General features: G+C 50.7%; 1 protein-coding gene across 5 annotated transcripts in view; it reads left to right on the top strand.

The window, feature by feature from the left end:
* Positions 1-16,286, top strand: part of ARHGEF18 (Rho/Rac guanine nucleotide exchange factor 18) — a gene marked incomplete at its 5' end in the record, with an annotated part of 94,703 nt that overhangs the window by 68,921 nt on the left and 9,496 nt on the right. For all 5 annotated transcript variants that reach the window (XM_079917097.1, XM_079917095.1, XM_079917094.1 and 2 more), the window contains 9 exons: positions 1,026-1,138; positions 1,297-1,437; positions 2,771-3,021; positions 3,767-3,892; positions 5,518-5,635; positions 6,528-6,776; positions 8,022-8,098; positions 9,609-9,787; positions 10,580-10,671. In XM_079917097.1, coding sequence (XP_079773223.1) covers positions 1,026-1,138; positions 1,297-1,437; positions 2,771-3,021; positions 3,767-3,892; positions 5,518-5,635; positions 6,528-6,776; positions 8,022-8,098; positions 9,609-9,787; positions 10,580-10,671 — 1,346 coding nt within the window. The remainder of the gene's footprint in view (positions 1-1,025; positions 1,139-1,296; positions 1,438-2,770; positions 3,022-3,766; positions 3,893-5,517; positions 5,636-6,527; positions 6,777-8,021; positions 8,099-9,608; positions 9,788-10,579; positions 10,672-16,286) is intronic.

Raw genomic sequence — 16,286 nt, 5'->3', positions numbered from 1 at the left:
GAGCTGATTTTCTTTTTCCTCTAGAAAGGATTCTCCCTCCAATCTCAAGTGGGAATGAGGCTGTGTCCACCCTACTCTGGCCAGAAAGAATTCCAGGGGTTCCTGAGGGCTCCGGTGGCCAGGAAAGGAAGCATATAATGAATGCGCCCTTAGAATGTACTTGAACATTAGATTAAAGTTAGTTTTGATGGCAGACATAGGGAACAAACTAGTGGTTGCCAGTGGGGAGAGGGAAGGGGAGAGGGACAAGATAGCGGCAGGGGATTAAGAGGCACAAACTACTATGTATAAAATAGATAGGGATTCCCTGGTGGCACAGTGGTTAAGAATTTGCCTGCCAGTGCAGGGGACATGGGTTCGAGCCCTGGTCCGGGAAGATCCCTCATGCTGTGGAGCAGCTGAGCCCATGCGCCACAACTACTGAGCCTGCGCTCTAGAGCCCATGAGCCACAACTGCTGAGCCCGCGTGCCACAACTACTGAAGCCCTCATGTCTAGAGCCCATGCTTCGCAACAGAGAAGCCACCACAATGAGAAGCCCAAGCACTGCAACGAAGAGTAGCCCCTGCTCGCCGCAACTAGTGAAAGCCCACGCGCAGCAACAGACTCAACGCAGCCAAAAATAAATAAATTAAATAAATAAATTTATTTTAAAAAATAAAATAGATAAACTGCACGGGTGTATTATACAACACAGGGAATATCGCCACTGTTTTTTAATAAGTGTAAATGGAGTATAACCTTTAAAAATTGTGAATCACTATGTTATACACCTGTAACTAATATAATATTGTACATCAACTGTACTCCCCCCAAAAAACAGGCAGTTTTGATGGAAGACCTGATGTCACATTGACAGATAGTCTCCTAATTTTCAAAATGATCTGTGAGTTAAGGCTTACGTTGATAGCCAGAAAGTTCTTAAATAGTATCTAATCAGATTGAGTAATAACGTGAGTTGCCTTTGTAGAATGTGTGTGTGTGATGCAATTTTTTTAAATGACTGGTTTTATGATTTCCATTTAGACCAGTCACAGGAGAGATGGATGAAACCGACACAGTGTCTCTGAAGTTCAAGCAGGCAGCCGATGACTCTCTTTCACTTACGTCTTTGAACGCTGACTCCATCTTTATAGAAGGTACCGTCACCTCGATTCTTTCTCGAGTGTCAGGTGGTCTCCATTCACTGGGAGGCGCCGAGACCCACATCCGGGCGTCCAGGCGGCACGGGCAGGGGCAGCCCCAAGCCTGCCAAGGCCCCGGGCCCCTGAGCAGCGGCCTCCTATCCTTCCCTCAGACCCCTACACTGCCTCGCTGAGGCGTGAGATCGAAGCAGATGCCCACGAGTTCGAGGCTGAGTCCTGGAGCCTCTCCGTGGACCCCGCATATGTGAAGAAACAGAAGAGGGAGGTGGTGAAAAGGCAGGATGTGCTCTATGGTAAGGAGGCCTGCCACGCCAGCCCTTCACTTCCTACCCCTCCTCCCTCTTCTTCTTCTTGATTTTTTTTTTTTAATTTATTAATTCCATCTGGGAGCCAGGGCTCCACCGCTGACCCTCCCTGAGACTGTGTGGCCCACTCCACCTACTGCCCCAGGGTAGCCCTGCCTTCCGGGCCGGGAAGGAGGTGGCCGGACGGGGCTTTGTGAGAACCAGTCCCCGAGGACAGGAATGGCCGAATGCCCAGTCCTGACTCGTCCTTACCTTGCTGGTGACCCCAGGAGAGAAGACCTCCTGGGCCCGTCCCAGCCATCGCTGGTGACCACAGACAGGCCCGGGCGTGGTGGAGGTTTTGGAGGCAGGTCCCTCTCTGCATGTGACTGTAGCGCTGCTCCGGGGTGGGCGCCCCTTCCCACCGGCTGTTGGAAAACCTGGCCACGGGCAGCCGCTGTCCTTAGATGGGATGTTGCAGTCACCGTGGAAACCACATCTCCCAGGCACCACCCATCCCTGGGCTGGGTGCCCCGCTTCGGTCCCTCCAGGCCCCCAGCACTGCTCAGTGGTGTCCACTCACCAGTGGACACTCAACTGCCTTCCACGTTTTGCACACTGAGCTCCCTGCCAGGGCCAGAGCAGGTTGGGGTGTGGGTGGAGAGGAGAGCCTGAGCCCGGCCAGGAGTCCTGCCTAGAGGGTGGGGGGGGGCAGTGCAGTCCGTCGCTTCCCTCTGGGCAGCCCTGTGTCACACTGTCTCCACTGCTGGGCAAGTGCAGAGTCCTTGCAGCCCTGTGGCTGGCGACCCTGGCCCCGGCCGGCGCCACTGACTTCTGTTTCATCTCTAACAACTTCAAGGCCTTGACTTAAACGGCAGAGGAGCTCCATCACAAAATAGAATCTTTTTTTGCCTTTAACAGTGAATTAAAATCCTCCCTGGAGCTCCACTTTTCCCATCAGTTATAGTCTGGGGCAGGTCTCTGACATGCAAGTTTCACATCCCAGGGAGGGGTGTTGGTCAGAACAGTCTTCTTGTTTCAAACAGCCTGGAAACGTCTTCGGTTAATATTAGGCAGGAACCCCTCCTGTGCATTTGAGGTCCCAGCGCACATCCGGGTCCTCTCTTTCCTGATATCCTTCCACCCCTCGCTGTCCCCTTAAGCTGGGCCCCCAGCACTGCTGGGCCGGGGAGGACAGGAAGCCTGGCCCCTGGGCTGTGAGACCACCAGGGCGAGGGCTTCGCGGAAGCCTGAGAAGCGGCCTGGCCCATCGCGGGACAAGGGAGAGGCGAGCCGGGGCGTTGGCCCCGCACCACTAAGTTCCGTGTCCCTGTCCCTGCAGAGCTGATGCAGACGGAGGCCCACCACGTGCGGACGCTCAAGATCATGCTGAAGGTCTACTCCAGGGCCCTGCGGGAGGAGCTGCAGTTCAGCCCCAAGACCGTCAGCCTCCTCTTCCCGGGCGCAGACGACCTGCTGGAGGTGCACGGCCACTTCCTGTCTCGGCTGAAGGAGCGCCGTCAGGAGTCCCTGGAGGAGGGCAGTGACCGCAACTACATCGTCCAGAAGATCGGGGACCTCCTGGTACAGCAGGTGGGCGCGACCAGGGCGGTTCAGGGCCTGGACCAGCCCCTGCCCCGTCTCTTTCCTTCCAATGCAGAAAGAACATGCCCCCCACTTACTGGGAGCCCCAGCCCCCGAGGACTTCAGTCCCGGCCCCTTAACAGCCGCGCATCCCGCCACCAGCCCAGAAACACAGAGACCTAAACGGCGAACGCACTCGTCTAGACGCTACCCAGTGGGTGTTCTGGGCTTTTGTTTGGTTGGTTGGCTGGCTTTCATTTTTTTTGGTCTTGACGGCTGTTTGGTTTTTGGACCAGAGCCATCCATGGTAGGGCCGTTGACCCTGAACTGACTTCTGAGTGGACTTCTGGGCCGAGACCGAGATTGACAGAGGGGACGCAGGACCCCTCGTCTGCCCTCGGAGTGCCCAGAGCATCCCAAGTCAGCTAACTAGGATTCACGAGAAGAAGACGCCGTTCGCTTTTGAATTTTTCTAACATTGTTCCACTTAAATTTCTTTTTCCTTCTCGGATTTCGGGATGTTTCACAAGCACCTGTGACGTGTAGACGTTTTCTCCTTTTCCCCCTCGGTACCTTGTGCCGAGACAGCACGTACTGAAGCATTTCTCTGTTTGGGTGCCAGCGAGCCAGACAAGAAAGTGAAATCCCAAGTCAAGTCAATCTGCGTTTCAGCAGAGTCAGGCGAATGAGGTGAAAACATTCCCTGGCAGTTTCTGTGTTTCCTTCTGGTAACGCCTCCACGGCCTCTCTTCAGTTTTCAGGTGAAAACGGGGAGAGAATGAAAGAAAAATACGGCGTCTTCTGTAGCGGCCACAACGAGGCCGTCAGTCACTACAAGTTGCTGCTGCAGCAAAACAAGAAATTTCAAAACTTGATCAAGGTAAAAAAAAAAAGGGTATTTATTTTTAATTAAAAACATATCCTCAGGACTTCCCCGGCAGTCCAGTGGTTAAGAATCCACGCTTCCAATGCAGGGGGCGCGGATTTGATCCCTGCTCAGGGAACTGAGATCCCACGTGCTGCACGGTACGGGCAAAAAATTTTTAAATTTAAAAAAAAAAGAAGTATCCTCTTTGCCATAGGTTGTTCCCCTCCCCCTCCCCCTCCCCCCGAACTGTAGGCTTTGGGAGAGGTTGGGATTATAAACAACTTGTTATAAGGCAGTGAATTTTCAAGGTTCTGTCTCATTGTTAACCACAAACTCATTCAGAACACAGTGGTGAAAGCTCTGGAGAGTCCCCAGGTGTAAAGCAAAGCAAGCCTAGGGTTTTGTTCCTGCCGCAGCAGTGTGGCCCCTGAGATGCTCCTCAACGGATGACCATGGGTCCTCAGACCGTTGAGCGGACATGAGTGTCCTCGCAAGGGGCCGCCCTGCCCCGGGAACCGGCCCTCCAGAGCCACCCGCTCTGCCTCGGATTCTCCAGCAGATGCAGGGCCTGCCTTCCTCTAAGCCTGTGTCCTTTCATCACCTCCTCCCCTGTCTGGTCCCCATGCATCCCTCGCAGCCCATGGAATGACCCACACCTGTCTTCTTTCTGCCCGACAGTGTGCAAGTGCTCAGGGCCCAGGAGCTGAGTCAGTAGTCGGGCAAGACCCCGTCCCCCCGCATCCTGGGAGGCACTCCTGGGTCAAGGCTGCCGGGCGCCTGCACCCCACAACAGCTCCACACCTGCAGCCTGTACCCCAAGGACTCTAACCTCAAGTGATATCCAGCAACTAAAGGTCTAGAGTTAAGGATGCAGGGTTGTTAAATTTCACCCCAGGGGACTTCCCCGGCGGTCCAGTGGTTAAGACCCCGTGCTTCCACTGCAGGGGGCACGGGTTCGATCCCTGGTCGGGGAACTAAGATCTTGCACGCCACGAGGTGTGGCCAAAAAAAAAAATTTTTTTTTAAACTTTCACTGCATTATCCTGGCAGTGGATAGATGTGAAAAGGAGAGGCTCGTTTGGGGGCCTGAGTCCAGCGGTTAGGACTTGGCACTTTCACTGCCACGGGCCCAGGTTCAATCCCTGGTCAGGGAACTAAGATCCCACAAGCCACATGACGTGGCTGGGGAAAAAAAGTGACTTCAGGTGACCACTTCTTAGGCTCTTAGCCAGAAGCGTGCACCAGCAACCGCCAGGGAGCCAGTTCAGAGAGCACCGGCCCAGCCGCGTCTGGAGGGTCCCGACGGCCGTCAGCGCATGTGCATGTGCACGTGGACAGCTCTCCAGGAGATTCCCACAACCACCCCCCACTCACTCCCCCGCCCCCCGGCTGGTTTCTTCCTAATGGGTTCTGTGGGGGCCCACATGTTATAGCAGGTGAGGCTGCCTCTGCCTTTGTGGCCTTTCTGTATACAGCAGGCAGTCCCTGCTTTCAAGTACCTGCAAAGCGGCAAGGAAAAGGTCCCCGTAAGCCAAAAAGTGACCGTGAACTGGATGTCGCTCGATGTCCGACCGTGAACTGATGTGGCGGGAGATTAGACACCCACGCAGCATGCCTTTGTTTTCTCCGTTTCATAGAGAATCGGCAACTTCTCCATCGTGAGGCGGCTCGGCGTGCAGGAATGTATCCTTCTGGTCACCCAGCGCATAACCAAGTACCCCGTGCTGGTGGAGCGAATTATTCAGAACACGGAAGGTACGGTAGCTCTCCTGTCTTGCCCTTAGGCGCTTGGTGGGGAGGAGGGTCTCTGTCTCCCCACCCCCTATTCTAATAGTGGGTTAGATAATCCGCTCTGCGATCTGTCCCTGGTTCTCCGGATTCAGCTGGGCTCAGCAGTCACTCACTGAGCTGCCACCTTGCAGAATCCACTGTGCTGGGTGCTAGGGTTTCCAACCAGGGTGCCTGGTCTCGCCTGCCGTTACCCCCCCAGTCCCCGCACAGTCTGGGCTGGAGCAGCCCTCAGTCAGTATTGGAGAGTGGATGAAAAGACACAGGCAGTGCCCTTGCTAAGGTCACCCCTGGGTGACCCACACAGGCCCAGAGGTGACCTCCGTGTCACGTGCCTGGTGCCATGGAGGGCAGAGAGAAAGGGCATGTAGCCCAGCCGGGGGTTCCCGGAGGCCAGGGCAGTGCTGACCGCACCTCCCTTATCTCCAGGGGATTTGGGTGGTGGGAGAATGCACAAAGTTCCCCTGCCGTGAAAGCAGAGCCCCTGGAGTGGGAGGAGCCAGCCCTCGGTAATGGCCGGAGGTGGAGGGAGTCTTTTATGGAGAGCTGGAGGGCACGGGGGAGTCTGTTTACCGAGGAATGGCCGGCGGAGTTATGCAGGGGCTGTTCTTGCCACTTGATTGGCACCTCAGCTTCTGCATTCGACAGAAGCTCTGTCTTGGTGAAAACCAAACGCTGGGCTGTCACGTTTACTTTGGAGAAGCGTTTACATCTCAGGAAATTCGAGTTGGAAGGTGATTCTCGAGGGTCCGCTGAGCAGTGGCCTCGGGACACACCTCCTCGACCCCATAGCCTGTCCGCCTCCATCGTGTTCGTGGACGCAGACCCAGGAAAGCGCTAACTCTGCTGTGTGTGGCAGCTGACTCCGAGGACCACAAAGACCTGACCCAGGCCCTGAACCTCATCAAAGGCATCATCTCGCAAGTGGACGCCAGGGTCAGCGAGTGTGAGAAAGGCCAGCGCCTCAGGGAGATCGCGGGGAAGATGGACCTCAAGTCCTCCAGCAAGCTCAAGAACGGGCTGACCTTCCGCAAGGAGGACATGCTGCAGCGGCAGCTCCACCTGGAGGGCACGCTGTGCTGGAAGACCACGTCCGGGCGCCTAAAAGGTAAAGTCCCGCTCCAGTCACCTCTGCTGGATGCCATCCTGGGTTGGTGGATGCCATCTTGGATCAGTGGCACCTCCTTGGATGAGTGAGCACCATTTTGGATTGATGGGCACCAGCTGGCACAGAGCCACTGCAGCCTGGCTGCTTCGCGGCTGAAGGGAGGTTACCTGCTGAGTCAGGTCGAGCACGGAAGTAGAGCAGGAACGAGGGGAAGGTGGTCCTGCCAGCACGCTCTGTGTCCGGTGGTTGAGATGGTGTGGTGCACACAGGGAAGGCCACCGGGTGAAGAGGGCACACTGAGTCCTTGCCTCCTGAACAGAAAGCCGGGGTATCAGGACACCCCAGATTTAGCAGAGGCCCCAGGGTTCTAAACAACAGTCACAGGCCCCAGTCGGGGTAGAGGATGCCACCTGGGCCACGGACCTCTGTGGCCCCCAGCGTCCCACCCGCTGTTCGGGGTGAGCTCCACGCCCTACTTGCAAGATCCGTGGTGTGGTTCCAGACCAGAGAGCGCCCGGGGCTCATCCCTGAGCTTCCTGTCCGTTTCACGAGCCTCTAGAAACATCCTAGCCTGTCCACTGGCATCAGCCTCTTTAAAGATCTCTGGGGGGTGTCGCAGTAGCCACCCGACAGGATGTGCTTGTTCGTAATTTGAGCAGGCGAGCAGCCAAAAGGTACAGTCCGCGGCTGAGCGCCCCTGCGCGCCAGGCACGAGGCGGGCGGCAGAGGCCCCGCCCACGCGGGGCTCCAGTCGGTGGGCGGAAGGAGAGAGGCAGACACAAAAACCCCGGAAGCACAGTAAGTGCTTTAGAGGAACCCAGCGGGCTGCAGCGAGAGAGAGCCCCACGAGGAGAGGGTGTCTCATGGGAATGGGGTGTCTGAACAAGCTCCCCGAGGAGGAGGTATTTTCGTTTGCCGCAGCGCGAGCGCTCCTGTTGGAAACACAGCTCGGGATTTGCACCCACGTGCACCAGCTCTGCCGGGCGGGTCACCGCACCATGTCCCTACAGGGACAAGACTCCGAGCCTGCCACCACCAGGAAGCTCGGGCATGCGGGCACGAGAGTTTTGCTACGGCAGGAAGCAGGACGCGAGCGTCCAGGGGCTCGGCGTTAAAAGCTGAAACCAGGAGGGTGATGGGGTGGGGTCAGGTTGAAGGGCGCCCGCGGGCTGTGGCGCCGGCCTGGGATTCCACGTCTGCCCGGCGGGACCCTGTAAGATGTGTCCTTCTGCGTTCTCCCCTTAGATGTCCTTGCTGTCCTGTTGACGGACGTGCTTCTCCTGCTACAAGAAAAGGATCAAAAATACGTCTTTGCTTCCGTGGTACGTGTCCCGTCCCTTCGCAGAAAGGGCTGCTCGAAAGCTGTCTGCACGGGCCAGGGATGGGGGGACTGAATGGGCTCCTGTCCAGTGGCCTGAGGCGGCTTCAGGGTCATGCCAACATCTTGCCCAGTTCCGCCCGGGCTCTGTGCTTCCGTGGCCCTTCCCCTCACAGGCGCCCGGGCTCTCACAGGCCCGGGCAACCTCGCCGGGAGAGCCTGTCCCTCCTTCCCGGGGAGCTAGCGCATCGCTGAGGATGCGCACTCAGGCAGCCACTGCCCTGGGAGCTATGACCACGTCGGCCCCACGGCATGCTGGTCCCAGCACAGCCGCGTCACGGGAGCCAAGCTGGCCGGGAGCTCCGTGCGGACGGAGGGCTCGGAGTCAGGCTGGGATCCCACCCATCCCACCCGGCCCACGTCCACTGGGGACACCGCCTCCGCCTCTGCTCGCCTGGGTGACCTGTGGGTGCCTGCCGCGGGGGTGCTCAGCGAACCCATTAGCCTCTGGGTTCACCTGGAGAGGAAGGTGGCCTCTGTCACTCAACTCCAGAGTCCCACCCCTTTCCCAGGGACTTAAACTAGCTTCTCAAGAAGTTTCCAGAAATAGGTCACGCTGTCTTGCCAAACGGTGGTCTTGCCCTGACGCCAGCCCACCTCGTGTGCTGTGTGTTCACTCACGAGGGTGATGCGACATCTGTGATCTGCTGTGCCGCCTGCTACCCATGGCCTCCCCGCTCGCCCTGTGTGTGTGTGTGTGTGTGTGTGTGTGTGTGCGTGTGTGTGTGTGTGTGTGTCTGTGTGTGTGTGCGTGTGTGTGTGTGTGTGTCTGTGTGTGTGTGTGTGCGTGTGTGTGTGTGTGTGTCTGTGTGTGTGTGTGTGTGTCTGTGTGTGTGTGTGTGTGTCTGTGTCCTGATTGCCTCTCCTCAGAAAGACACCAGTCCTGTTGGGTCAGGGCCCACCCTCATGACCTCGCTTTAACTTAACCACCTCTTTAAAGACCCTGTCTCCAAATACCGTCACATTCTGAGGTTAGGACCTCGGCATCTGGATTTAGTGGGGAATGGGGGGAAATGCAGTATAGCCCATAACAACCAGTTAAAATTGCGCGTTTTACCGGTCGGTCAGAGCATTATCTCTTGTCGGACACACCACAGATTGGGAATACTGGCTGGCTCTGGGTGTTTGGGGCACACGGTTGGGAGGAGGATTTATTTGTCATCCCAGACTGCCTGCTCTTGTATCTTCTGAGTTTTATACAGTGTACGTGCGTTAGCAATTATAAAACATTTTTTAAGCACGTTGAACAAGCACATGAAAAGGATGTGAGGATATCATCGCGATAGTGTCCGTTTCCCCCAGGTGGCAAAATCTTTCTGCTTTGAATTGTTGGAGGATAAGCAGGGTGCACGCCTCCCCCGTTCCCCCCCAAGTCCCCTTCCCCGCCGGCTCGTGGCTCCACGGCTGTAGGCCAGGTACAAAGTGACCCTCCCCGCCCCGTCCCACCTGTGCAGGACTCCAAGCGCCCCATCATCTCGCTGCAAAAGCTCATCGTGAGGGAGGTGGCCAACGAGGAGAAAGCCATGTTTCTGATCAGCGCCTCCCTGCACGGGCCCGAGATGTACGAGATCTACACCAGCTCCAAGGAGGACAGGAACACCTGGATGGCTCACATCCGAAGGGCCGTGGAGAGGTGAGAGGGACCCGGGTGGGCCTTCCCTCCACTGACGGCTGTGCCCCTGGCTTTGGTGGCTGGCTAGTCAGCAGAGACCTTGGAGCACCTGCGAGGGTGCCGGGGGTCGCAGGCGGAAGACCCCTTCGCTTTTCCCCTCCCTGTCATTCCACCTCGGTGCTCTGTCCATCCCCTCATCTAAGGGCAGACAGAAGACGCCATTCAGCCCCTTCTGACAACAGCTAAAAAGGCCCAGATGTCTGTGGCTGGAGGATGCGGGGCCCGCAGCTCTGTATTGGTGGACTGTCCACCTGACACGGGGGGCTGTCCTTCCTCCTCGGGCCAGGGGACCCCTCAGGACCCCAACCCTGTGGCTTTGAGTGATGCCTGGCTCCTGCCACCGACAGACGGTGGTCCGGCCCCCACCCCAAGCCTGCTGCTCCCTCCCTTTATGCCCAGAAGCTTCTCAAAGCTTTAGTCTTCTTCGAGCCCCCTCAGTCCTCAACTTGGACTCTGCTGGCCTTGCAGCGTCCCGTAGCTGGGAGGTCCCCAGGGAAGGAACTGCTCTGTCTCCTCCACCCCCCACACCCTGCAAGACATTTGAAACCTGTGGCCGGTTACGTCCTGACACTTTGAGACTGGATGCTTGCCGACGGCTGTGTTTCTGTCCTGCACGGTTGACCATTAACAAACTAAATCTCTCAGCACATCAGAGATGCTCTTTGCAGCCGGGCCTGCAGGCAGACCTCAGTGCTGTTTCAGAGGCAGCCAGTCCACGGAGCGTGCTCGCCCATCTGTCCCCTCTCCCTGCAGCTGCCCGGACGAGGAGGAGGGCCCCTACAGCGAGGCCGAGGAGGAGAGGAAGATGGTCGAGGCCCGCGCCGTGAGGCTGAGGGACTTCCAAGGTAAGGGCGGGGTGGGGGGATGGGGTCAGTGTAACCTCGTCGGGTGACTTGGCCCCGAGAGCCCTCCTGGGCCCGGCAGTGGCCTTTCTGTTCTATCCCATCAGAACTGGCCACGGAGCGAACCGCCGCCCAAGTGACCAGGAGTTTGGCTGTGGGCTATCCCATGTCCTGCGGTTCTCTGGGCCGTTTGCCCTGGGGTAACGCTCTTCCAGAGGGCGTGTGGGAAAGGGGAGTGGGGCGCTAGGGTTGCTCCCTTGGTCCTCGCTCAAGAAGGGCTCAATAATTCACATACATTACCAGTCACCCATTTAAAGTATGCCATGCAGTGGATTTTAGTGGATACCAAAAGGATGTGCAACCATCACAGTCAATTTTAGGCTGTTTCCATCACCCCAGAAAGAAACGCCATCCCCATTAGCAGTCACTCCCGTTCTTTCCCCATCTCCAGCAGCTGGGAACTTCTGTCCTACTGTCTATCTGTCTATGAACTTACTTACTCCAGACACCTCGTATAAATGGGGATAGTTGTCGCTTTGTGACTGGCTTAGTTTACCAAGCGTGATGTTTTCAAGGTTCATCCCTGTGGCAGAATCGCTTTCCTTTTTAAGGCTGAATAATATTCCATTGTATGGATGGACCACATCGTGCTTATTCTGCTCCCCGGTTTTTAACAGAGTCCTGTGAGATTTCAGCAAGGTCATTGCCAAGAATCCATCTCAGTACTTTGTGGTCTCAGTCAACTCCCCTCCTCTCTCTCACTCACTGTGATATTTATGTTTAACATAGGTAACATTTGAGCAGTAAGCGCATAAAATTAGGCAGTATGTATTTTATTTCTTTTTGTGGGGAGAGGTGCAAGTTTGAAGGTATTAAGGAATAAAAATGTCCAAAAGAAATCAGAGAAATCCCACTGACCCCTGAAAGTATAATGTTAACATAGTATTCATTTCATCCTGTTCTAAATTTGTTTTTTAACATCTTCATTGGAGTATAATTGCTTTACAATGTTGTGTTAGTTTCTGCTGTACAACAAAGTGAATCAGCTCTATGTATACATATATCCCCATATCCCCTCCCTCTTGCATCTCCCTCCCACCCTCCCTATCCCACCCCTCTAGGTGGTCACAAAGCACGAGCTAATCTCCCTGTGCTATGCACCTGCTTCCCACTAGCTGTCCATTTTACATTTGGTAGTTTTATATATGTCAATGCCACTCTCTGACTTCATCCCAGCTTACCCTTCCCCCTCCCCATGTCCTCAAGTCTATTCTGTGCATCTGCGTCTTTATTCCTGTCCTGCCCCTAGGTTCTTCATGACCTTTTTTTTGTTTTCTTAAATTCCATATATATGTGTTAGCATAGAGTATTTGTTTTTCTCTTTCTGACTTACTTCACTCTGTACGACAGACTCTAGGTCCATCCACCTCACTACAGATAACTCAATTTCGTTTCTTTTTATGGCTGAGTAATATTCCATTGTATATATGTGCCAATCTTCTTTATCCATTCATCTGTCAATGGACACTTAGGTTGCTTCCATGTCCTGGCTATTGTAAATAGAGCTGCAATGAACATTGTGGTACATGACTCTTTGAATTATGGTTTTCTCAGGGTGTATGCCCAGTAGTGGGATTGCAGGGTCATATGGTAGTTCTATTTTTAGCTTTTTAAGGAACCTCCATACTGTTCTCCATAGTGACTCTATCAATTTACATTCCCATCAACAGTGCAAGAGGGTTCCCTTTTCTCCACACCCTCTCCAGCATTTATTGTTTGTAGATTTTTTGATGATGGCCATTCTGACAGGTGTGAGATGATACCTCATTGTAGTTTAGATTTGCGTTTCTTTAATGATTAGTGATGTTGAGCATCCTTTCATGTGTTCATTGGCAATCTGTATATCTTCTTTGGAGAAATGTCTATTTAGGTCTTCTGCCCATTTTTGGATTGGGTTGTTTGGTTTTTTTTGATATTGAGCTGCACAACCTGCTTGTATATTTTGGAGATTAATTCTTTGTCATTTGCTTCATTTGCAAATATTTTTTCCCATTCTGAGGGTTGTCTTTTCATCTTGTTTATGGTATCCTTTGCTGTGCAAAAGCTTTGAAGTTTCATTAGGTCCCATTTGTTTATTTTTGTTTTTGTTTCCATTACTCTAGGAGGTGGGTCAAAAAGGATCTTGCTGTGATTTATGTCATAGAGTGTTCTGCTTATGCTTTCCTCTAAGAGTTTTATAGTGTCTGGCCTTACATTTAGGTCTGTAATCCATTTTGTGTTTATTTTTGTGTATGGTGTTAGGAGGTGTTCTAATTTCATTCTTTTACATGTAGCTGTCCAGTTTTCCCAGCACCACTTATTGAAGAGGCTGTCTTTTCTCCACTGTATATTCTTGCCTCCTTTATCAAAGATAAGGTGACCATTTGTGTGTGCGTTTATCTCTGGGCTTTCTATCCTGTTCCATTGATCTATAGTTCTGTTTTTGTGCCAGTACCATACTGTCTTGATTACTGTAGCTTTGTAGTATAGTCTGAAGTCAGGGAGCCTGATTCCTCTAGCTCCATTTTTCTTTCTCAAGATTACTTTGGCTATTCGGGGTCTTTTGTGTTTCCATACAAATTGTGAAATTTTTTGTTCTAGTTCTGTGAAAAATGCCATTGGTAGTTTGATAGGGATTGCATTGAATCTGTAGATTGCTTTGGGTAATACAGTCATTTTCACAATGTTGATTCTTCCAGTCCAAGAATATGGTGTGTCTCTCCATCTGTTTGTATCATCTTTAATTTCTTTCATCAGTATCATATAGTTTACTGCATACAGGCCTTTTGTCTCCTTAGGTAGGTTTATTCCTAGGTATTTTATTCTGTTTGCTGCAATGGTAAATGGGAGTGTTTCCTTAATTTCTCTTTCGGATTTTTCATCATTAGTGTATAGGAATGCAAGAGATTTCTGTGCATTAATTTTGTATCCTGCTACTTTACCAAATTCATTGATTAGCTCTAGTAGTTTTCTAGTAGCATCTTTAGGACTCTCTATGTATAGTATCATGTCAGCGGCAAACAGTGACAGTTTTACTTCTTCTTTTCGATTTGGATTCTTTTTATTTCTTTTTCTTTGATTGTTGTGGCTAAAACTTCCAAAACTACATTGAATAATCATCATGAAAGTGGGCAACCTTGTCTTGTTCCTGATCTTAGAGGAAATGGTTTCAGTTTTTCACCATTGAGAACGATGCTGGCTGTTGGTTTGTCATATATGGCCTTTATTATGTTGAGGTAGGTTCCCTCTGTGCCTACTGTATGGAGAGTTTTTATCATAAATGGGTACTGAATTTTGTCGAAAGCTTTTTCTGCATCCATGGAGATGATCATATGATTTTTATCCTTCAGTTTGTTAATATGGTGTATCACAATGATTGTTTTGCATATATTGAAGAATCCTTGCATTCCTGGGATAAATCCCACTTGATCATGATTTAATGTGCTGTTGGATTCTGTTTGCTAGTATTTTGTTGAGGATTTTTGCATCTATATTCATCAGTGATATTGGCCTGTAGTTTTCTTTTTTTGTGACATCTTTGTCTGGTTTTGGTATCAGGGTGATGGTGGCCTCATAGAATGAGATTGGGAGTGTTCCTCCCTCTGCTATATTTTGGAAGAGTTTGAGAAGGACAGGCGTTAGCTCTTCTCTATATGTTTGATAGAATCTGCCTGTGAAGCCATCTGGTCCTGGGCTTTTGTTTGTTGGAAGATTTTTAATCACAGTTTCAATTTCAGTGCTTGTGATTAGTCTGTTTATATTTTCTGTTTCTTCCTGGTTCGGTCTGGAAGGTTGTGCTTTTCTAAGAATTTGTCCATTTCTTCCAGGTTGTGCATTTTATTTGCATATAGTTGCTTGTAGTAGTAATCTCTCATGATCCTTTGTATTTCTGCAATGTCAGTTGTTACATGTCCTTTTTCATTTCTAATTCTATTGATTTGAGTCTTCTCTTTTTTCTTGATGAATCTGGCTAATGGTTTGTCAATTTTGTTTATCTTCTCAATGAACCAGGTTTTAGTTTTATTGATCTTTGCTATTGTTTCCTTAATTTCTTTTTCATTTATTTCCTATCTGATCTTTATGATTTCTTTCCTTCTGCTAACTTTGGGGATTTTTTGTTCTTCTTTGTCTAATTGCTTTAGGTGTAAGGTTAGGTTGTTTATTTGAGATTTTTCTTGTTTCTCGACGTAGGATTGTATTGCTATAAACTTCCCTCTTAGAACTGCTTTTGCTGTGTCCCATAGGTTTTGGGTCGTCATGTTTTCATTGTCATTTGTTTCTAGGTATTTTTTGATTTCCTCTTTGATTTCTTCAGTGATCTCTTGGTTATTATTTTTTTTTCCTTGGTTATTTAGTAGTGTATTGTTTAGCCTCCATGTGTTTGTATTTTTTTAGAGTTTTTTTCCTGTAATTGATATCTAGTCTCATAGCATTGTGGTTGGAAAAGATACCTAATAAAATTTCAATTTTCTTAAATTTACCAAGGCTTGTTTTGTGACCCAAGATATGATCTATCCTGGAGAATGTTCCATGAGCACTTGAGAAGAAAGTGTATTCTGTTGTTTTTGGATGGAATGCCCTATAAATATCAATTAAGTCCATCTTGTCTAATGTTTCATTATTAAAACATCTTGTGTTTCCTTATTTATTTTCATTTTGGATGATCTGTCCATTGGTGAAAGGGGGGTGCTAAAGTCCTCTACTATGATTGTGTTACTGTCAGTTTCCCTTTTTATGGCTGTTAGCATTGTCCTTATGTATTGACGTGCTCCTATGTTGGGTACCTAAATATTTATAATTGTTATATCTTCTTCTTGGATTGATCCCTTGATCATTATGTAGTGTCCTTCTTTGTCTCTTGTAATAGTCCTTATTTTAAAGTCTATTTTGTCTGACATGAGAATTGCTACTCCAGCTTTCTTTTGGTTTCCATTTGCGTGGAATATCTTTTTCCATCCCCTCACTTTCAGTCTGTATGTGTCCCTAGGTCTGAAGTGGGTCACTTCTGGACAGCATATATACAGGTCTTGTTTTTGTATCCATTCAGCCAGTCTGTGTCTTTTGGTTGGCACATTTAATCCATTTACATTTAAGGTGATTATCGATATGTATGTTCCTATTACCATTTTCTTAATTGTTTTGGGTTTGTTTTTGTAGGTCTTTTCCTTCTCTTATGTTTCCTGCCTAGAGAAGTTCCTTTAGCATTTGTTGTAAAGCTGGTTTGGTGGTGCTGAATTCTCTTAACTTTTGCTTGTCTGTAAAGGTTTTAATTTCTCCGTCGAACCTGAATGAGATCCTTGTTGGGTAGAGTAATCTTGGTTGCAGATTTTTCCCTTTCATCACTTTAAATATGTCCTGCCGCTCCCTTCTGGCTTGCAGAGTTTCTGCTGAAAGATCAGCTGTTAACCTTATGGGGATTCCCTTGTATGTTGTTGCTTTTCCCTTGCTGCTTTTAATATTTTTTCTTTGTATTTAATTTTTGATAGTTTGATTAATATGTGTCTTGGCATGTTTCTCCTTGGATTTATCCTGTATGGGACTCTCTGTGCTTCCTGGACTTGATTGACTATTTCCTTTCC

Source organism: Stenella coeruleoalba (assembly GCF_951394435.1).
Source record: "Stenella coeruleoalba genome assembly, chromosome: 3".
NCBI classification, from domain to species: domain Eukaryota; kingdom Metazoa; phylum Chordata; class Mammalia; order Artiodactyla; family Delphinidae; genus Stenella; species Stenella coeruleoalba.
Note: the sequence above shows the minus strand (reverse complement) of the source record. Positions and strands in the feature narration are given on the sequence as shown.